The 22,582-nt window shown below is 36.7% G+C and overlaps 1 protein-coding gene across 1 annotated transcript in view; it reads right to left on the bottom strand.

Moving 5' to 3' along the window:
• The window catches only part of ADAM7 (ADAM metallopeptidase domain 7), a 65,790-nt gene that overhangs the window by 14,999 nt on the left and 28,209 nt on the right, over positions 1-22,582 (bottom strand). The window contains exons 8-16 of the mRNA XM_007961949.3: positions 19,468-19,539; positions 13,282-13,451; positions 10,245-10,329; positions 8,297-8,427; positions 6,225-6,399; positions 4,681-4,770; positions 3,451-3,646; positions 2,954-3,056; positions 2,325-2,511 (exon numbers count right to left, since the gene is read on the bottom strand). Of these exons, the coding sequence (XP_007960140.3) occupies positions 2,325-2,511; positions 2,954-3,056; positions 3,451-3,646; positions 4,681-4,770; positions 6,225-6,399; positions 8,297-8,427; positions 10,245-10,329; positions 13,282-13,451; positions 19,468-19,539 (1,209 nt within the window). The remainder of the gene's footprint in view (positions 1-2,324; positions 2,512-2,953; positions 3,057-3,450; positions 3,647-4,680; positions 4,771-6,224; positions 6,400-8,296; positions 8,428-10,244; positions 10,330-13,281; positions 13,452-19,467; positions 19,540-22,582) is intronic.

Raw genomic sequence — 22,582 nt, 5'->3', positions numbered from 1 at the left:
AATAATTTTTATTTTTTTCTTTAAATTCATTGATTCTTTCTTCGATTCCCTCCATTCTTCTGTTGAACTCATTCACTGAATTTTTTTATTCCCATATTGTAATTTTTCAGTTCTAAAATTTCCATTTGGCTCTTACTTATATTTTATACATCTTTGCTGGAAGTTTGTTATTTTGCTGAGGCCTTCTATTTTTCCATTTATTTCCAGTGTGTGCATATTTGTTCACTGAAGCACTTTTATAAAGGCAGCTTTAAATCCCTTGTCAGGTAATTCCAACATATGTGCCACCTTGTTGCATCTAGAGATTGTCTTTTGTCATTTCAATTGAGATTTCCCTGGTTCTTTGTATGAAGAGTGACTCACTTGTATTCTGGATACTTTGGGGACTATGACCTATGGGATCTTATTCAAACCTGTTGCTTTAGCAGAATCACTGCCTCACTCATGCCAGCTGGGGTGGAAACCCAGCCTCCTCACATACTTTCATGACACTGTGGGGCTGGAAGAATTCATCACCACTGAGCTGTGGTGAATGTCCTGACTCTCCATAAGCCTCTGCTGAAACCCTGTCTGGAGCCAGGGCATCTGTTAGAGCGGGAAGAAAATGGAAGACTAGGCTTCCCACTTGATCCTTGCTGATGTAGAAGGAGTCAGACCACTGAATTTTTCACTGCTGTTTGGTTGGAGTGGGACAATTATTACCGAAATGTTTTCTGTCTTGTTAGCCTACTCCTTTTCTTGTCCTTTGGTTTTAGAGAAGCCCTGCTAAAACAACAGATTTGAATAAGGTCCCATAACTCATAGTCTAAAAATAGCATATCAATGCCAAAATGAAGGTTTTTTTTCCACTCACATCATTGTGATACCTACATAGACCAGCATTAACTATGCATTAATTTCCTCCTTAGAATTTGGCTGAAGAGCTGGCACCGCTGTGATGGATGTGCTTCTGCCCTAAGCCTTCTCTTGAAGGAATAAGCTCTCTATGCAGAGTACATGGTCACAGTGTACTTAGGAGATGGAGGTGGATTTCTTCACAACTGCCTTTCTGTCAGCCCCTTTCTTCAGTCCTTGCCACTCTTAAAGAAGGAAACACTTTGTATTTCAGGCTGGTTTTTCATATCTGAGGTGAATAGCAAATCTTTTGGTATTTTCATCAACCTGAGGCTTCACACTTTGTCTTGCTGAATACCTTTGAATTTTTTAGCTTGCGGTTAGCATATGTACCTTAATCTTCACAAACATAGATTTCTTAGCATGTTGATATTCATTTAATCATTTTAACAGGAAGTAGTGTAGTTAAATATATAGACTCAAAACATAAGTCTCTATTAAATATTTAGTTCTAGTTCTTTTTTTTTACATTCTGAACTTTGGTTTTCCAATTTATTTCTCTATCACACTATACAAATACCACTGTAATACTTTTGGTGATAGTGTAGAGAGAGAGGGGAAGACATATCACATAGAGAAACTGCTCAATTTCAGATAGCTGATTTTGGGGGTAAAATATCATGTGTTTTCCATATATTCTTTATGAGCCAGCTATTGTTTAGAGTATGCATTCTAATATTGTCATCTTGCCATAAAAAACTCTTTCCAATTTGGTCCCATTCTGTCTTCTCTTCAATTGCATCTTTTGCCATTTATCCCAAAGGTCAAGCCACTTTGAAATTGCTGGTTATCTGAATTATGCCATACACTTTGTACCTTTGCATATTGTGCAGGCATTTTTTGCTAAAATGTCTTCTCCTGTTTCCTGTGTGTTAAAATGTTCAAGTCAAAGCTGAAATGTTGTTACTCATTGAAGATACCATTTCACCTTCTCTAAGCAAAGTCAGCCACTTTTCCTTTAGACATCAATGTACATTGGTCACACCACTAAGAAAGCAATTTGTTGAACTGTAATCATTTAATTTTTACTGTGTGAAATTCTCATGTATGCTTATCTTTATTGTACAGTCAGTGGCACCATAGTATATGGCCAGTAAATATGATTGAATGAATAAAATAAATGAAGACGTGAGGCTATTTTATAGTCACATTAATTAGAAAAATCCATGTCTATAATTTCATTAGATATCCGTTGTAAGTTACTAATTAGGAACATTTGTAACAATTATGTGTCATTTGGCATGACTAAAATTAGGCAAAATGGATATTTATTACAGTGTTATTGCTACTCTGCTCCTCATTAAAAAATACTTGTCAGTATTTTTTCCTTTTCCATATCTAGGCCTCTTTGGAACCAATTACAGTATCCAATAATGTTTTTAAAGGATTGAACTAAGATGTTTTAATAAAACAAAGGTCTTTTGTCTTACCATTCCATCTCCGCATTTTGTTCCTGACGCCACCAGGCCAATGTCTGTAGAATCACGGTACAAAAAAATGGTTTTGCATTTGACAGTAGCATTTTGCTGGGGATCCTTAAGGTGATAGGTCTTGTCTTCTCCAAGGAGATAGGAAAGATCCCCTCCAGTGCAGTAGATCTTTCCACATCTGACATCTCTGAAGGAAAGGGAGAATATTCCAACTTGGAACTAGAAATACAACTTTTGAGACTAGGCTGGCAGTGAAGCCTCCCAGTCACTCTTTTTCTAGATCCAGGTTTCTCACCAAGTTAAGGAGGCTGGAATGGGCAGAGAAAACCAGTGAGCAAAGTCTTGGCCCTGAGAACTGAAATGAGTCCGTACAAAATGTAAAATGATTGTATTTCTTTTGGATTTCCCTGTGAACCTCACAAATCAGTACTGGCTTAAGTTTACAGGGGAATTTTTTTTTATTAGTAATGTGAATTAGCATGATTTTAATCAGGACACCAAGATTTCCTTATTTCCCTCTTCTCCCCATCTCAGTAAAAAGAGGTTAACAGCTCTGGAGACAGGAGCCATTCTGATTTTGACAAAGTGCTGTAAGAAGGCAAATTACTTTTTTTCCACGGGGCACTTACTTCTCCTCACAGGGAAGAAATCTGTTTTCCTTGTTTTTGCAGTACCCAAATTTATTTCCTTTTGTATTCATCTTGTAGCAGATATCATGACTCTCTATTGCCTCTGGGGTAAAAAATGGTATAAAAGTAAAACAAAAGCATGACTATCATGAATCATAAAAGACCTTATTTTTCTAATGTAATTAAACTTTCAGAATCATGTCATAGTGAAGTAGAATGGAATACATTATTTAAAAACTATCCTATTGCCTCAGGAGACTATTTTAGGCTGGAGATATAAAACAGTAACAAATATACATAACTCATATACTGAGATAGTTAATATTAGACTTAAGATCAACTAATATGACAGGTAATACACAGAGAAATGCTAAGCATTATCTTGGAATAATGCCACAAATGACATTATCTCTGATCTTGACCCAATTCCTACAGGGCAATAACAGAGAAATAGAGGCCATCATCTATGTGAATCCTTCACTGTGATTATCTCTCACCATCATCAAATAATTCAGAGCACTGATCCCTACGAGTGGGACATTTCCCCATGAAGCAGTAGCCTTCTGAGTTCTTGCAAGGAAATCCATTGACTCTGAACTGGTCCTTAGGACATGCAGGCGAGTGGCCAGTGCACATCTCAGGAAAATCACATTCATCTTCTGCTGGTCTGCATATGGACCCTGCTTTTTTTATCTGTTGAGGAAATACAAAGAGACTAAATCCTGGATACATTTAGGTAGGTAAGGTTTAGTAAGTAAACAGAAAGTTGACCCATTCATCTAAAAAAGGTTTTAAGGATGGATCATAGCTTCCTTCTGTATTCCACCAAGAATCATTCTCATTTGTAAATGTGTTGGCACTCATGTAATTTTAGGAACGACAAAATGATGTTTTTGAAATTTGGTGTTAGAACAGCCTTAGGGAGAGTTGGGATGTACATCAAATGAAGAAATGGGCAGGTGTTCTCATTTATCTTGTCTTTTCTTTGTTCCAAGGGATCCAGTACACGCCCTGCCTACCCCCTACCCACCTCAAACTGGGAACCCCTGCCTATAACGAGGAAATCTCCAGTCCTAATAAATCAGATTCCTGCATATGAAGTGGAGAAAAATACGCTTGCTTTCATTGCTGGAGGGAACTGCATAGAGATATTCTCTCATCCAGCCATTCAATATGAATTTAATTATGCTGGGTTCTGGATGAATTTGAAGATGCATAAGACATGTTTGTTTTCTTTGTGAGTTCACAATAAAGTTGGGTGAAAGAAGTGTCAATAAACCCTCGGACAGAGCCACTGGGGTTTCTGGTTGTCTTCCTCAGGAACGTTTCTCCACTTACTAGTCACTACCACTTTCCAATCCTGATATAACCCCTTTCCCTTTTAGCTCACCCTTGGGATTTCAACCATCCTCCCAGCTGAGGTTAAACAGATTGGTGATTATTTACAAAGGAGCAAGAATAGAACTGGTCATGTGACTTCCCTCCTAAAACTCCAATTGCTACTTGATGTTTCTCCACTCCCCAGGCCATAGCACAGCCCAATGCTCAGATGTTGGAGCGTCTCACAAGAATCTCTGTTGGGTACTTGCAAGCCTAGCTTCATTCTGGAATCAGTGGTGCAGGGTTGTCCAGTGGTTAGAAAACTCTTAGATCCTACACATTCTTAAACTGAAACAAAACAAAACAAAACAAACAAACAAAAACCTTCTCCTGGCATACGACCTTACCTGACAAGATTCACAGCATTCTCCTTCTGCACAAGTAAATCCTGGCTTCAATACACATGTGTGTGCATCACAGCAAGGATTAGTACACTCCTGGCAATAACCACAAAAGAAATATGAGAAGTTGATATGTGCTTTGACTCCTGTTTGAAGAATTAATTAGTTGTGCTTCTGTGTAATCTGTTACAGTTAAATGCTAATGCATGATTGTTGGCTGCGGTACATACATACAGATAACTGTTTAGAACTGGTGTTTGGGACTTTTACTATTTCTCCTTCTCTTGTGCTGTTTGATACACTACAGATAATGGATTCTCACTGACAGAATTAGAGAGTCCAACATTTACAATCTTCAATTATCCTAACGATCTCCATTTCCTTGAAGGGCCTTACTGCTTCCCTATACTGAAGTATGATGTGAGACAGTTCAACTGCTGAAGATCTCATTTTACGTTTTGCTCAAGCTGCTCATAATTTCAGGCTGACTTTTATTTTTTAATGTATCATTAAATAGCATCAAAATGGTAACCTGTGCCCTATTTTCTCAAACAAAATTAAAACCTCAAAGAAAACGGAGTGTGGCCAGGTGAGGTACCTCATGTGTTAGAATGAATCCATGGAACCATTCCAAAGAATGCATATGGACAGGAGGATCAGTTTCCAAAATTAAGAGCCTCTTTACGTTTAACCTGAGACATTTGAAGACATTCTTATAACCTTTGGACAGGTCACTGTCCCCAGTCTGATTATGGAGTCTCTAACTGCTGTCCTACTAGACCTCCTGGTATTGTGCATTATCTAGACTGAAACTACTAAAATTGTGGTCCTTGGGCCAGCAGCATCACTGTAACCTTGCCGCTAGGTAGGTGTGCAGAATCTCAGAACCAGTCCATACTTACTGAATCTGAGTCCACATTTTAACAACGTCCCCTGGTGATTCATCTGCATTTATTAATTTGAGAGGCAGTTGTGTAGAACACATACCTATGTGATAAGCTCTTGAAAGAAATAGCTTCTATGATGGGGAAAAGCATATTAAGAATTACTTTAAAATTTGCCTCAAGGGCTTTCCCTAAATGCTCCAGAGACCACAACTATGATAAATACATGAAACATTAGAACATTTGTGCTCTATTAAGAGTTTTCCAATAACAGGAACTATCCAACTGTGATACAGGCTAGCCTCAAAAGTTAATAAATAAAACTTGACTGAGTAAGAGATTTTGTAGAGCAGACTCTGCATGAGACATCAGACTTAAGGACACTTATGGGCCCTTGTCACAAGCAGAACCAGTTGTATATAAACAAGGAAAGGTGATGCTGCTGATCTCCAGCAAGGTCATTACACATGTTTCATGACTTGATAAGAAGCCTTGGAATGAGGCTGCACCAATAATTTGTTAAAAAATAAAAATAAAAACGGAAAACAAAAATTTTAAAAGCGTTACAAGGAACACCATGGTTGGTTTGATTAATGGCCACATCCCTACCTAGGTTCTACCTGATCACAAATTTTGCAATTTAAAGATAACATTGTTTGCAAATACCTGAGGAGAGCCACAGTCACACTCTTCACCCTCATCCAACTTCTTGTTTCCACAAAATTGGAAATCATCGAAATTGCAAGGAAATGGAATGTTGAGCATGCATGTTGGCTTATAATCCTTCAGGTACTGGTGGTATTGGTTTTGGCTGCATTTGCTGAATTTCAGTGCAGGAATGCTAGAGATAGAATGAAGTAAAAATAAAGATTAATCCTATCAATGCATAGTGGTGCAACAGCTATGAGCATTTTATGAAGCATTTAGAAAGAACAAATGTAAATGTTTACTGTTAGAGCAGGGAAGTAATTGGGTTCTTTATTATAGAAAATATCTTCTCAAAACACAGTGAACACATGCTATTTTAGTGAAAATATCTTGGCTATAGATCCTCTAGTAATCCTTCCTGAGGCCCACATTATAGACTGATTGTGTATGTTTACTGCTTCCAAATCCTCTTTAGTTTGGTCCTCTTCAAATAACCTATATACTTGTTTATCATCTCTACTAGATTACAAGCATCTCAAAGCAATAATTATATCGCGTACAATTTTAAAAAATAAACATTAGTTAACACAGTGCCTGGCACAAAGTGGTTCTCTATAAATTTGTTAAGACAAGTGGTTGATTTAATAATGTACATATCCATAGGAATGTGATATACTTCTTAACCTGAAATTTATCTCCCTTCCATCTTCCTTTTCTTTTGACTTCCTTAACATTGTTATTGACATAATGATTAAATACAGTAGGACTTTAGAGTCTTGATTACACTAGACTGAGATGGTAGGACTCTGTAAAATATTACTAATTATGTAAATAATAATGTAAACTAAATATTAATTACTGAGTTCTTATTCTATGCCAGTCATCTCATTTGGCTGTGTTAGCCACTTTACTTCACTTAATCAATGTGTGGAAGCATTGATCATCAAGAAACTTTTCTTACTATATACAATACTTTATGTATACCTGCTCTGAAGGGATTCAAAGATGTGCGAGACTTAGCACCTGACTGCCTGGCAATTTACAGTACGATGGGGAATGCTGGACATGCTTTTATTCTGTAACTATTTATGGAGTATTTAATATGTGTTTGGGACTTTTCTAGTAGAGTGGTGATATAACAGTGACCCAAACAGACAAAACCCTCTGACCTTGTGGGACTAGCTTATATTTCAGCAGAAGAGTAAAGTTATAAATAAGCTGAATGCATGAAACAGAGAATATGCTAGATAGTAATAAGTACTAAGGAGAAGACAAGTGGGAAGTGAAATGCCAGGATATGTGTGTGATCTAGAACAGGTGGCCAGGGAAAACATTGGTGGGAATAACATTTGAATAAAGATGTGAAGGAAGATATTATAGCTTATAGAAAAGATGACAAAACAAAGCATGCAGAGTCTATTTCTCCCCTAATTGCCTTGGTAGTGATTGGTGCTAATTGTTCATGGTGTACTTTTGCAATGTGCCCAGAAAGAGTTTTGGGATTTCTCTCATGGTATCACTAGAGAGAGACACTACCAGTTGGCAAGATTTAGCCCCAGAAAGGAAACTCCCATGCCTAGTTATGTAATAGACTTTTTAGGAAATTCCATAGCTTTACAACATATCCTACAATAATGGGTTTTGACTCAAAATCCACTTTTGAAATTTTCTTTCTTTCTTTCTTTCTTTCTTTCTTTCTTTCTTTCTTTCTTTCTTTCATCCATCTTTCTTTCTTTCTTTTCTTTTTTCTTTTTTTTTTTTTTTTTTTTTTTGGAGATGGAGTTTTGCTCTTGTATTCCAGGCTGGAGTGCAGTGGCATGATCTCAGCTCACTGCAACCTCCACCTGCCGAATTCAAGCAATTCTCTTCCCAAGTAGCTGGATTACAGGCATGCACCACCAGCCCGGCTAATTTTGTATTTTTAGTAGAGATGGGGTTTCTCCATCTTGGCCAGGCTGATCTCAAACTCCCAACCTCAGGTGATCCACCCACCTCGGCCTCCCAAAGTGCTGGGATTGCAGGCATGAGCCACCACACCCAGCCCACTTCTGAATTATTTAAGTGTATTCTGTGTGTTGTTCGAACCTCACCTTCCATCACTGTCCATCACGCATTTTCCTGAAGGACAGGTGCATGGGAACTCATCATGCTGCATCCCAAGGTTATGCCCCAGTTGATGTGCCATTCTGTTTGCAATTATGTTTGTGTCAGGCAAAAGATCCTGATGAAAAAAAATTGCATTAGAAATTTTTGAAAGACAGCACACTGTAGTACATAGTGCTTCAAACTAGTGGTTGAAAGACCTGGCTTCTAGCTCCTAGTTAACTGGTACCTATTTAAAAAGGCATGGACTCAGTTACCTCTCTCCCCTGTACCTCAGTTTCCTTAATTATATAAGAAGCTCAAGAAAGTGACTTTTTAAATATCTCTAACTCTAATATTTTGAAATTCTTTCTTTGTGGCATGGTGATAGTCATTGTTAGATTTATAGAAGCTCATTCTTATAAATAGTTAAAAACTGTTAACTAACATTAGTATGATTTTTACCTCTTCAAAATTCATATGTTGAAGGTATAAAACTAACTTCAAGGTGATGACACTAGGAGGTGAAGTCTTTGGAAGGTCATTAAGTCTTGGGGGCAGAGCCCTCATAAGTGGGATTAATGCCCTTATAAAAGAGGCTTGAATGAGATCCCTGCCCCTTCTACCAGGTCAGGACACAGCAAGAAGGTGTCAACTATGAGACAGAGAGGGCTTAACCAGACTCTGAATCTGCTAAGGACTTGATCTTGGATTCTTAGCCTGCAAGAAAGAAATTTCTATTGTTTCTTACCTGTTCATTTGTGATATTTCGTTACAGCAGCTAGAATGAACTAAGATAAATATCCTACACAATATAATAAGTAATATTGATTGTCCTCTTTGTACTAGATATCCAAATTCTATACAAACAGAAACATGAGGTTCTTGTTTTCAGCTTATAGTCTCCCATTGCACAACAATGCTATACAATCTTAAAGAGGAAGTTTCTATTATGAGAAACACTTAAATGTCAGATATATCAAATTCATGGAAGAATTGGTTAACTTGGCTCATAGTTCTATTGTATGCTTTAATTTCTATGTTAATACAAAATTAATTTCCAAAAAGAGGTGGGCTATCAGATTACTATAAAGCTAATAAAACATACCTAATTTGGTCATCTCATCTTACTCATATAAAGTTTAAAATGTGTCCTGGAGTGATTATAATATCATAATCTAAGTAGCATATATCATAGTCTAAGTAGCATAATCTAACAGCATATATCAGACGAAATTGACTCTATGATCCAAAACTTATGTTACTGAAATACCATAGGAAAAGTTACAAGCACAAAATAACTATGTAATAAATAAGTCATGTGGTCATTTAAATAAGTGCTAGCTTTGAGGTCTTTGATCTTAATAACAGACAAAGTATAGCAACAACTAGGCAGCAATATAAAGGAAATAAATAGAAACCTTAATGTTTTCAAGAATCTCTCAGATAGGGTTACTTGGACAACATTTACTAGAAGCTTAGAGACTTTGGAAACGATCACATAAAAAAAGGAGTCAACAGTTTTTAGGTCTTATGCTTTCTAAAAATGAATTGAAAGGTCGTCTTGATACGATATATGAAGTGGTTTATGTACCTTATTATCAGCACAAGAACAATTATCCTCACTTGCCAAATGAGCCATCAACTTGTGTACGTTATTTGTCCTTATAAGTAGCTATATTTCATATGCAAAAGAGCTTTACTAATCATTGCATGCTGATCTGTGATATACCATCCGTTTAAACTCTGAACAAAATGGGTTTGCCTTCAACATTTGTAATTTTTTAATGAAATATTTTTTATTCATTTAATGAAGAAAACATAACAGTCTGTTCATGACATATCGTAGTGAGTATATATGACAAAATGAACACATAATCTCTTTCCATGGAGCCCAGGACATTACAAAAATTTTATTCAAACATTATTAAGTAATATAAATAAAACACAGCCCACCTTAATGATACTGGTCGAATAATAGGGCAGGCACATACCCGCTGGATAAGAAATTCCTTGCACATGTGTGTAAATCCACTTCCCACTATGAAAAAGATGCAAATATACTCTTCAATCTGAGTTAGTAGTTTAACACAAAGATCAAATTGCAGTGAACCCCAACAATGCCAATGCTTTTGCATGTGAAAATGCCTTCTTATTTCTGGAGTTTTGGAATTGAGGCTGTCCTTAGTTGATATTGAACTCTTCTTTAACCTGTGGGATATTCGAGGCATTAAAAAAGCCAGTGCATTTGGGAGGCTGAGGCAGGTGGATTCACGAGGTCAAGAGATCAAGACCATCCTGGCCAGAATGGTGAAACCCCATCTCTACTAAAAATACAAAAATTAGCTGGGCATGGTGGTGCACACCTGTAGTCCCAGGTACTTGGGAGGCTGAGGCAGGAGAATCACCTGAACCTGAGAGGGGGAGGTTGCAGTGAACTGAGATTGTGCCACTGCTCTTCAGGACACAGAGCGAGGCTCCATCTCAATTAAAAAAAAAAAAAAAAAAAAGCCAGTGCAATCTTAAACTGAAATTGTAGAAAAGTATAAAACAAAAACAAAAAATACAAATCAAAAAATAAAATCAAAATCCCATTTTGACTCTGTCTACTCTGCCCTCAGCCTTGGATAAAACCACTTACAAGACCAGAAATTAATTAATTAATGAAATTTAAAAGTGCTTAGAAGGAAAAACAAAGTAACACAGTGAATGGACTTAATACCATGATTGATTAGCTACAATTGAAAAATGTTAAGACTTTTAATCAACCATAGAAACTCAGGTATGGTTTGATATCTACAATAAAACACTTAAATGAGTTGTCAGGTAAAATGAGAACTGTTCTTGGATTACTTGAAAAGACGAATGTAGATATTTATATTATAGGAATCCAAATTTGATTTGATTTCAGGGATATTATTTAGAGTTCAACCACTTTAAAAAGAGCCATTAAGGGCTAAAGGGTCACACCTGGAATGTAACAGAACTCAAAGACAAAAAAGGTGGTCAGACTAGATGACCCCTTTCAGTCTAGACCTGTTTTGATTAAGATACACTCCATTTTTTTCTTTATTACTGAAATGTTTCTCTTCCTACATTTTAGGCATCAATATTTGACTATGCTTCTTGGAAAGACAGAATTCTGGTCTTTTTAAACTCAGGGGATATTAAGAAAACCACATATATAGAGGGGAAGCACCAGGACAAGAATAATCTCGAATGTTCTCTCATGGTCGCTTGAAATCAAGTAACACATGATAATGCTGTATATACTGTCTTGCCACTTCTACATCTAAGTGAATACAGAAGGACAGATACCCAAGAAACTCAACACATAAGAAGTCCCAAATATGATGCTCAATTGGCTATTTAGTAACATTTCACTCCATCTCCTTACTTGCAGACATCCTATTGATATGAGAAGCTACTGGTTAGAATAGGAGATGTTCTAAGGTAGTTAAAAGTTTTCTACTTATGCCCATTCAAATATTTTTGGGTTTATTTATTAAGTATTTTAAAATACTTGTATAAGGAGAGGGCAAAAGAGTTAACCTTGCCCACTCTGAAGTTTATGGCGATGTTTTACTACGCTCCATTCCCCATGATTTTGGGGCATGCTAATGCATGAATATTCAAGTGCAAGCCAGGCACAACTATGCCTCTGGAGATATACACTATGGGCCATCCCAGATATAACAAACAGGAATTACATTACTTTGGAGGTCTGATTCACTCTCATTAATCTGCCAAAGGACTGAATCTGACTTCCAACTACAGGTATCGGAAGCTTCAGGTTTTTGAGCTCAGACGGAAAGTCAACATCTAAATAATAATAGAAGATTAGCAGGCTGGGCTTGCAGACCTTAGGAGAAATACCGATATTATGGGTATATAAAGTAGGAAAAGTGGGCACCATTCTAATACAGTAGCTTTAAGGGCATCAGAAGAGATGCTAAAAGATGGCATCACTCCAAAGGACTTCTTCCACAATTTAGCATTCTTTAGGATAACAGGACTGTACTAAATATTAGGTTGTATTGCATTCAGTTCCATAATTACTTATCCTTTTCTTCTGGGCTAAGTACTGTGCTAGGTATCTTGAATAACAAAAATGATAAAAATGGTCCCCTTTTTAAAGAAATTAAAGATTGAGTAGTCTAGACAAAGTCATGCTTTTAGTTAGGAATATTAAAGCTCTGACAGGTTTCACTTATCAGATTAGTTGTCTGTTCAACTGTAGAGTAGAGAAGACGGTATTGAAGGGCTGGTCACCAGGCAGGCAGATTTTGATGAGGGGAAATGTTCAGAGAGTGAGGTGCTTTCCCAAAAAGGCAGATTTTGGTAGAATATTGGAATGGTACAACATGGGAGGGTGAGAGGAGTTAGCACTGAATGTTGATAAAAAATGTGAATGGATTCTAAAAGCACTTTGCTTACCTAATGGCATTTTTAAGTCTACCAAGGAATATGAATATATCAGATTTTTTCTTTTCTAGTATTAATATTAGAAAGATCATTAAATAGCCCACTTGAAAACTTTCTATTTATTTATTTACTGAGACAAGGTCTCACTCTGTCACTCAGGCTGCAGTGCAGTGACACAACCACAGCTCATGTTATCCTTAACCTCCTGGATTCAAGAGATCCTCCAGCCTCAGCCTCCCAAGTAGCTAGGACCACAGGTGCATGCCCCCATCATCAGCTAATTTTTAAATTTTTTGTACAGATAGGGTCTTGCTATGGTGCCTGGGGCTGGTCTTGAACTCCTAGGCTAAAACAATCTTTCTACTTTGGTCTCCTAAAATGTTGGGATAAAAGGTATAAGCCACTGTGCCTCGCTTGGAAATTTTCTGTATAGGTACAAACAACATTTTGTCCCTATGTACTACCCAAAAGTCAACTGCTTAAACAGTTTTTTTTTTTCTGTTAATTTTTTTGTTTTCTTTTGTAATAATCCACCGAAGGTATGCAAGAAAATAGAGCAATCACCAACCTGAGTAATACAACATGATCAAAATCCTTCCTTGTTTTAAGGATCCTTTCTTGCCAAGATGAAAAACGCAATAAGGTAGTTTCTATATTTGAATGTAGTTCTATTTTATCTTCATGTGTCCATATTTCAATGCCAACCAACGTCACATGGATGTTTAAGGTTTTATAAATCTGTTCAAAGAAGAAACCATTTTTCACAAAGTCAGGTTGCTGGAAAGATTTCGCAATATTACTATATTCCTTTACATTTTCCCAAAAACAATAATTTGAACTTGTGAGGTATATAAGTAAACAGTGCAAGCCTCATGTTACAAACAGATATATCAAAAGGGGACAGAGTGCATTGCCCAGAATACCTGGTGAATTATCTGGGCAACAGTGAAATTTAATCAGAAAGATCTGCCTCCTCAAACTATCATAAGTCTTACAGGCACTGTCTCAAGATGTGCTGGAAGAATTTATTAAAGTTCTGAGTTTAGAACTGGCCTAAAAGCATAAATTTACTAACAGTTGCAGGTGTGTGACTGCTCCTTATTCAGCTTCATACTTTAAGCCAAGGGTTCATTCTGTGACAGGTTAGAAAGTTGGTATTGGTTTTCAAAAACTTATCTGCTGTGTTCGATCTTTATGTTTGATTTCTGTAACTATCTTTTTTTTTTAATCTGAGAAATGTTACTAGGGATTGCTCTAAGCAGGCAGAAATAGTTGTAGTCTATAAAGCTCACACCTATTTCTACCTGCTGTGTAAACACCTGGATGATAGGTACTTTTATGCCAGGACAAAAGAAGTTGGAGTTTATGCAATTGTTATGGGAATTTTGAGAGAAAGGACTATGTGTTGTATCAGTTTTATATTCCACAACAGTCAGTACAAGTAGGTTGAAAGACAGTGAATGATAAAGTATCAACACTGAATAAACGGAAATGTAATGATCATTCATACAATGTTACTAGGCAATGTAACTAGTCAATAAGAAGGGTAATACTTATATCATTCCTGTAACAATAAACTTGTGTTAATATTCTACTTTTCTTAACCTACAAGACATGAATATACTCAATTCCGTGTGTCAATAGAGGCCAAAAAGGTCAGTTCATAAACATGAGAATTAGATGCCTTTTAAACTCTCCTGAAGTTAGACATCTAGTCAAACTCTGACCTCAAATCTACAAAGCCTGTGATATGCATCCTTATTCCTCTTGGCCCTAAATTTTTTGTTTGTTTGTTTTTGAGATAGGGTCTCACTCCATCACCCAGTCTGGAGTGCAGTGGTGCAATCATAGCTCATTGCAAAGTTGAAATCCTGGGCTCAAAGGATCCTCCCACCTCAGTTTCCTGAGTAGTTGGAACTACAGGCACGCACCACTGCACCTGTCTGTCTGTCTCTTTCTTTCTTTCTTTCTTTCTTTCTTTCTTTCTTTCTTTCTTTCTTTCTTTCTTTCTTTCTCTCTTTCTCTTTCTTTCTTTCTTTCTCTTTCTTTCCTTCTTTCTTTCTTTCCTTCCTTCCTTCCTCCTTCCTTCCTTTCTTTTCTTCTTTCTTTCTTTCTTTCTTTCTTTCTTTCTTTCTTTCTTTCTTTCTTTCTTTCTTTCTTTCTTCCTTCCTTCCTTCCTTCCTTCCTTCCTTCCTTCCTTCCTTCCTTTCCTCTCTTTCTCTCTCCTTCCTTCCTTCCTTCCTTCCTTCCTTCCTTCCTTCCTTCCTTCCTTCCTTCCTTCCTTCCTTCCTTCTTCCTTTCCTTTCCTTTCCTTTCCTTTCCTTTCCTTTCCTTTCCTTTCCTTTCCTTTCCTTTCTTCTTTTTTTTTTTTTGTTGGGATGATGTCTCACTTTGTTGTCCAGTCTAGTCTTGAACTCCTGGGCTCAGTGATTCTCCTGCCTTGATCTTCCAAAGTGTTGGGATTACAAGCATGAGCCACCACACCAGGCTCTTGACCCTAATCTTAATATGTGGTAAACTTTATAAATTAAGTGCTACATAGCAATAATTATTTTAACCTGGGATTTTCGGACCCTCTCTATTCATAAGTGGGTTTCACATTTACAAGACTACGCACAAGTGCAAACAGAAATATTATTTGTCATTCTGATTATATTTTCTTCTCATAAGAACAAATCTTATAAAATAAAAGCCATGCTTTATCTGCTAAATTCTTGGATAGTTTTGGATACACACATATGGAAGGTTGTGGAGCCTTGAACTGCTCTTTATAGTAGGGAAATAACTATGAAATCTGTAAGTTAAAAGGGGTGAAGACATAATGAAAGTCAAAATAAGAAAGGACTCAGGGAAATCATATGAGTATGGGCTCTGTGAGGGATAATAAAAGGTCAGTAAGAAGGGATACAATGGCCAGGCACACGGGCTTTTAGACTTTGTTACCTTAAATTGTTTGTTCTATAATGTGCTATGTAACCTCCCAATCTAAACTACAAATCTTCAGTAAAAGTTCAGCAATATGCAACAATTTTATATGTATGTTTATTTGAAGATTAGAAACCAAGGAGAGAGTTTTAGTCTTGAGTTGGGGTCAATGCCAGGGAAGTGATAAAAGACATAATTGCAAGATGAAAGGAATGGAAGAAAACAGAAGTGATTATGAGATGTAATCATTGCACTCTACACTGTTCCTTCCTCCCTCTTACAAAAAGGCATGGGGAAAATTTTCAATTTCCACAGACATAAATTGAAATAGTTGGGAGAAGTTCTGCTTCTGCCTACAATGTATGAAGTTAGAAAGAATGTTGCCTCTACCCTGACAAAAAGGACAAGCCAGAGAAACTACAAAATCATATATTTTTTTCTGAGTCCACCTGAGAACTGAGGCAATAGGGCCAACAAGTGTGCCTGAACCTTAGGCAAAGACAGTCTCCTTCAAGGAGAGATGGTGCCAGAACACCTCCCCTGTGGCAGATAACGAGAAAGAAAGATGCTGAGCACTTTATTAATGGGTAGAAATAATTGACCAAATATCATTAATGAATTGCTTAAGGCCAAGTATGGGATACAAGGAGAATGCAGAGCCCCATGGAGATCCAGACACAGGGATCTCAGGTCCGCACACAGATTGATCTCCATGGGCCTCCGTGGATGCCGACAACCACAGTGGGGGACAGAGAGGGAGTTTCAAGATGGCCTCCCTCTGTGGGGTGGGCCTGAAGAAGGGGAGAATTGCTGCTTTGCAAAAAATTATAAAATCTACCGAACTCTTTCCCCAAGGAATACAAGCCTTAAGCTGCCAAGGGAGCTATAGCAAATTTTCCCCCCAGAACCCAAATCAAAATTTACTACAGCTGAAGAAAAGGAAAACAAAACAAAGCAAATCAAAACAAAAATAGCCTTCTACTCCTGGAGGAGAGGTGGGAAACTGTCCTGAACCCAGACCATTCGGGATCTCCTACCAATGGAGAGGAAAATGAACACTGAGAAATACTCAGCCAATGACCCATGGACAGGGCTTCCCTAAGACTGAGGTTAAATCAGGATAATAGAAAGTGCTCTGGGCCCCATAACTAGGCTAGAAGGCACTGAGGAGCAAACAACAGGCCACTAATGAAGAAGGGGTGAAAATGTGAAGGGAGGTACTGGCTCTTAAAGCTAAAGTTGAGAATGGAACAGAAATAAGGGGGAAAAGCTCTCCAACAATGCAGGACCCATCCTATGCACAAAGTAACACTAGATGAATACGCAGTTGATAGTTCACTGCAGGTAGCAGTAGCAACAGCAAAACCAGCTTTATTTCTGACCAGATTAATCGACTTCCACATGTTAATGACCTAGCAAAAGAAGAAGTGCACCATTTCAGGCATAAATACTATTTTCTTAGACTCTACTATGCATACTGTCTACTATCCAATAAAACATTAAAGAATATACAAAAGAGCATGAAAGACAACCCACTGTTGGAGAGAAAAGAGCTTACAAAACTAAACTCATAGATGACCCACATGCTGAAATTGTCTGATGGGAAATTTAAATTAGTTATCAGTAATATGTTGAAGGCTCTAATGGAAAAGATGGATGTGGTTTGCAGAATTCTAAGATGGCCCCCAAGGATTCCTGTTCCTGGACACTAACACACTGTGGAATGACCTCCCTTTCAATGCGGGCAGCACTGTGAGTATGATGAATTTCACTAGTATATTTAGGTTATGATACAGCACAAAGATAAAGGGAGCTTACAGCTTTTCAGATGCAATTAAGGTACCCAAATCAGAGGATTCTGAGTTGAGTAACAGTGAACTTACTGTGGGTAGACCTAATTTAATCTTTTAAAACAAGTCTAGTAATTTGAAGCGACAGCATTTCTCCTGGTGGCCCAAAGAAGAAACCTGACATGTTGTGAAAGGGTCCAAGAGAGTACTATGTGGTAAGAAATTGTCAGGGGCCCCAGTAACTGAGATGGTCCCAGCAGACAGCCAACAAGAATTTGAGGACTTCAATCCTGCAACTGCATGAACTAAATTCTGCCAACAATAACAAACTGAGATCGCCAGGCCCGATTTCCTCATTCTGAGATCCTGAGCAGAGAACCCAGTTATGCTGTACCCAGATTCTTGCCTACAAAAATTGTGAGATCGTTAATGAGTATTGTTCTAAGGTGCTAGGTTTGTGGTAACTTGTTATGTAGTAATAAAAAAAATGAATATATTGAAAAACAAGCTTGAAAAGATGAGGGAATTTCAGCAGAGAGGTGGAAACTATAAAAGAGAGTGGATGAAAATAGCAGAGTACATATGTAGTAGTAGACACAAAGAATACCATTGATGAGTACATCAGTAGGCTAGACATGGGTGAGGAAAGAATCCTGTTGGCCCAACAAATATTAGCCAAATGGAAACACAAAGAGTTAAGAGTGAAAACCACATAGGGGAAGGTCCAAAGCTGTGGGAAAACCACAAGATCTAATATTCATATAATATAAATAAGACAAAAAGAAGAGAGATAAGAAGGCAGAAGAAATATTTGAAGAGATCATGGTCAATAATTTTCAAAAATAGTATAAAACAGCAAATCACAGATCCAAGAAGTTCAGAGAATCCAACACTATAAATACCACACACATACACACACACACACACACACAGACACACATACACTGATGAGGGTATGCCAAAGGGACACATAGACCAGCTGAAATATTGCCCAATGGACAAAAGTGAAACAATTTGAGCAACAAAATAAAGTAGTGTTAGGTTGTAACTCAAAGTACAAAATAAATATCCACTGATATAAATAAATTATTAAATACATGTTAATGGAAGAAAAGAGATAAATCTCTTGCATAGAAAAATTTCAAGCAGTTTAGGTAGATGCTCCATTGTCAAGGAGGAAGAGTATAATTTACACTTCTTAAGTGTGAGCTGTGCATAGTAGCTTTCTTTCAAAGAATATATTACTGTAAAGAAGCATACACTTTCCATACGACCCAGTATTTCTACTTCTTCATTATTTACCAAAGAAAAATGAAATTTTATAATTGCAAATACAACTATACACAAATGTTTAAAGCCATTGTATTTACAATAGCCAAAAACGACAAGCAGATTAAATGTCCCTCAACTGGTGAATTAGTAACCTTTGGCCTAGAGGGGCCTTCCTTACAGCTTTTTCCTATGGGGTCTCTTTATCCTAGTAATAGGGCTGAGGTGTCTCAGAATGAGTCAGCAAAAAAAAAAAAAAAAAAAAAAAAAAAACTGTGTTGCAATTCACAATTTGTTTTTTTAAAAGGGTTATATACCTCATTCTAATTTAGATAAATTAAGCATTTTAATATATTTTACTGAAACACTTACTCCACTTTCTATGCCAAACCATGGACAACAAATTATAGCTTAAAAGACTTTTCTTTATACAACTTCACAGAGCAGTGATTTAAAGTAGTGTGATTTGGTTTACAGTGATTGATTTTCATATTCTTTGTAGGTTGCTTCATAAATTTTGTGGTTAGAGACCAAGTTTTGAAACTTATTTCAATATTACATGCCATTTACATTGAAAATTGAAAATTCAGAGCTGTAGTTTGTTGTTATTACTTTTTCCCGTGGATTTTTGTTATGAGTCTACTTGGTGAATCTTTGTGCTTTGTACTCCCTTAATATCAGGTGACTACAATAGTCCGGCAGAGATCTGTGCTGAAAGGTTCTTTGCACTCATATTATTGGCTTGATTCAAAAACTATATCAAACCTTACCATGTTGACAAAATTGACCATTCCCCAAATTCGGTTCCTTAGTTTATTGTGAGGATGACTATTCCTGCGATACTGGAAATAAAAATATCATATTAATATTCATTAACAATAGGAGTTACATAAAAGCTCAACAAAATACTTCATTCATCGTCAGCTATTACAAAGAAAAAAAAATCATTGGTCTAATGAAGAAAGAGAACTCCTTTCATTCAGCTAAACACCAGACAACTTAAATAAGTTTGTGATATAAAATAACTAAATACAGTTCTCCTAAAGACATGCTTAGGTTTAGTATTACTTCAAGTTTTTCTTTCTTTGTTTCCTTTCCACATTACATTATACTACATTATATTAATTTATTAAAACAACTGATTAGTGTTCTTTAGAGTCCATTTTTTATCATATAGATGAAACAAACCTATTAAAGCTACAAAGCAATCAATATGTGGCAAAGAACAGCAACTTTATTAACCCTTCTGTGTCCTTGGTGTTCACAAAGTAAAGAATATGTAATAAAGAAAACCCCACTGGAGCCGGAGATATGCTGAACAGGGACAGGAAAGTGTAGCTACCCCTTCCCTCCAGGAAACAGCTATGAGGGCAACCAGACTTTCATGTCCCATCTATTCTGACTTTTGTTCTCTCCTTTTAACTGCATTCCCTTTTTGTACCATTGGGATCTTGTATCAATTATCAATTTAGACTTGATCAAATGTACTTAATAATAACATAAGGTGTACTGTAGGGATAAATGCAAACGGTCAACCTTCTTTCATAATAAAAATAAGAAATTAACTTGTCTTTCCTGAATCTTACAAGTATCTGCTTGTTACCATCCCATTGCTCTCCTGTTACGTTAAATATCAAAATACTGCTAAGATATAGCATTCTTCAATTTTCATCTCCCACCTACTCAACCTACTACACTCTGATTATAACTGCCACTATTCCATTGAAATTATTTTTAAAAACGCACAAATATTCTCTTAATTATCAAATAAATTGTGAATATATTTTCCTTTCTGGTCATCTTGTCCATATTTAATGTTGACCATTTTCAATTTCAATAAATTTCTTAACTTCTTGATTTCTATTACCCAGTACACTCCTGCTATTTTATTGTGTGTTCCCATTATCCTTTTAAATACTGGATGACAAATATGTTTCCCAACAGGATTTCCATTGATTGCTCGATAGATAAGAATTACCCAAAAGTCATTGCCTAAAATTCACTGTGGAGAGAGATTCTGAGGCTATTTTAGGGATCACAAAGATTAGCTACTTTATCAATCAGTGATTTTCAACCAGAGGAGAGGGAGGAGGAATGGTTAGGTATGAGCTTTGCACTTTTATTGCCAAATCTTTATTTAGTAGTTGGTGTTCCCCAGGATTCAGACATTTGTGTTCTGCTCTTCTTTTGCAACTTGCTAGCTGTCAGTGTATCATCCATATCCTCACTTAACTTCCCTGCTGAGAATTCCACACTATCTTCAAGATATGTAAACTTCTCAACATGTTTCCAAAGACTGCCTTTGGTTTCCTTATTTTATTTGATTGGAATGCTCACATTTTCTACCCTTCTCTTGCTTTCTTGCCCTTTTTATTGTTGTTGTTCCTCCAGACAAGGTCTTGCTCTATCATCCAGGCTGGAGTGCATTGGCGTGAACATGACTCATTGCAGCCTTGACCTCCTGGGCTCATTTGATCCTCCTGTCTCAGCCTCCCGTGTAGTTAGATTCACAGGTACACACCACCACACCCAGCTATTTTTTTTTTCTTTCTTTCTTTTTGTACTGATGGGGTCTCGCTCTGTTGCCCAGGCTGGTCTGAAACTCCTGGTCTCAAACAATCCTCCCACTTTGGCTTCCCAAAGTGCTGGGATTACAGGTGTGAGCCACCGCACCTGACCTCTGCTGCTCTTTTTATGTGGCTGTCATATATATCATTAATACTCAGAACCTAGCATACTGAACGCACATTAACTATTTGTCAAATGAAAATGGGTGATTTACTATAGGAACTTACGTAAATAAAGAAACCCTTAAATATTTTAAGACAGTAAATACACGTAAAGAGCTATACACGTAAAGCCCAGTTTAATGCAACTAAAATAACACCAAGCAACCCTTCTGCTAGTATCTGAGTAAAAATTTTAATAACCTATTCTTAGTCTTTGATAACACGTATATTATTATTAAGAGCATAGTGTCTCTTAGCACTCTTTTTAAAATTTCTCAGCAACATGATAGTGTAGGCCTATCTGTTTAGTGCTTAGAACTTACAATTTCAATTTAAAATTTTTTTCATAGGTTAACTACAGTTTCCTCTATTTTTAATGTGTAAAAATGTTATATCTTTTCAATTAAAATGAGTCTTACCTTTTTTTTCTTATTACATTGGCTGGGAATTTCAGTAAAAATGCTAAAAACATCTGGTGACAATGAGCATATGTACCTTATTCCCAATTTTGGAGGAAAACTGCAGCATTTTATTAATAAGTTTAATGTTTATACTAAACAGGAGTTTGGTAAATATACTTTATTTTCTTCAATTTTTTATATCCTAAGAGTTTTATTATGAATGAGTGTTGAATTATATGTGTGTATACATACACAAATACCTACTATATATATATATACACATATTTGAGATTATCAATTTAAAAATATCTATTCATGTCAAAGCAAAGCAATATTCACATCACTGGAGGAAACCATCACTCTCATGTAAACTGTTTATGGATATATCTTGGCTTGGGTTTGCAAATATTTCTTGGACATTTGAAGTTGCATTTATAAGTGAAATTAGCTTATAATTTTACTTTCTCATAAGATCACGTCTAGATTTGTTACCAATATTATCAGTTGTCATAGATTGTTATTGTAATGACTCAAGGAATCACTCTTACAGGTATCTGTATCTTTTTATAAGTTTCCTCCAACGTTGATTCTAGGCTTGGACATATGACTTACTTTGGGTGAGACATGTAAATGTGTACAAACAGAAGCTTGAAAGGCTCTTGCACCTTGGAGCCTCTCCTCTCTTTTGATGCTTTGATGCCCAGCTATGATGCAAGAAAGCACAACCAGCTAGGCTACTGGAGAGACATGGCCAG

Source organism: Chlorocebus sabaeus, chromosome 8 (genome assembly GCF_047675955.1).
Source record: "Chlorocebus sabaeus isolate Y175 chromosome 8, mChlSab1.0.hap1, whole genome shotgun sequence".
NCBI lineage: Eukaryota > Metazoa > Chordata > Mammalia > Primates > Cercopithecidae > Chlorocebus > Chlorocebus sabaeus.
The sequence above is the reverse complement of the archived record's forward strand: the minus strand, read 5'-3'. Positions and strand labels throughout refer to the sequence as shown.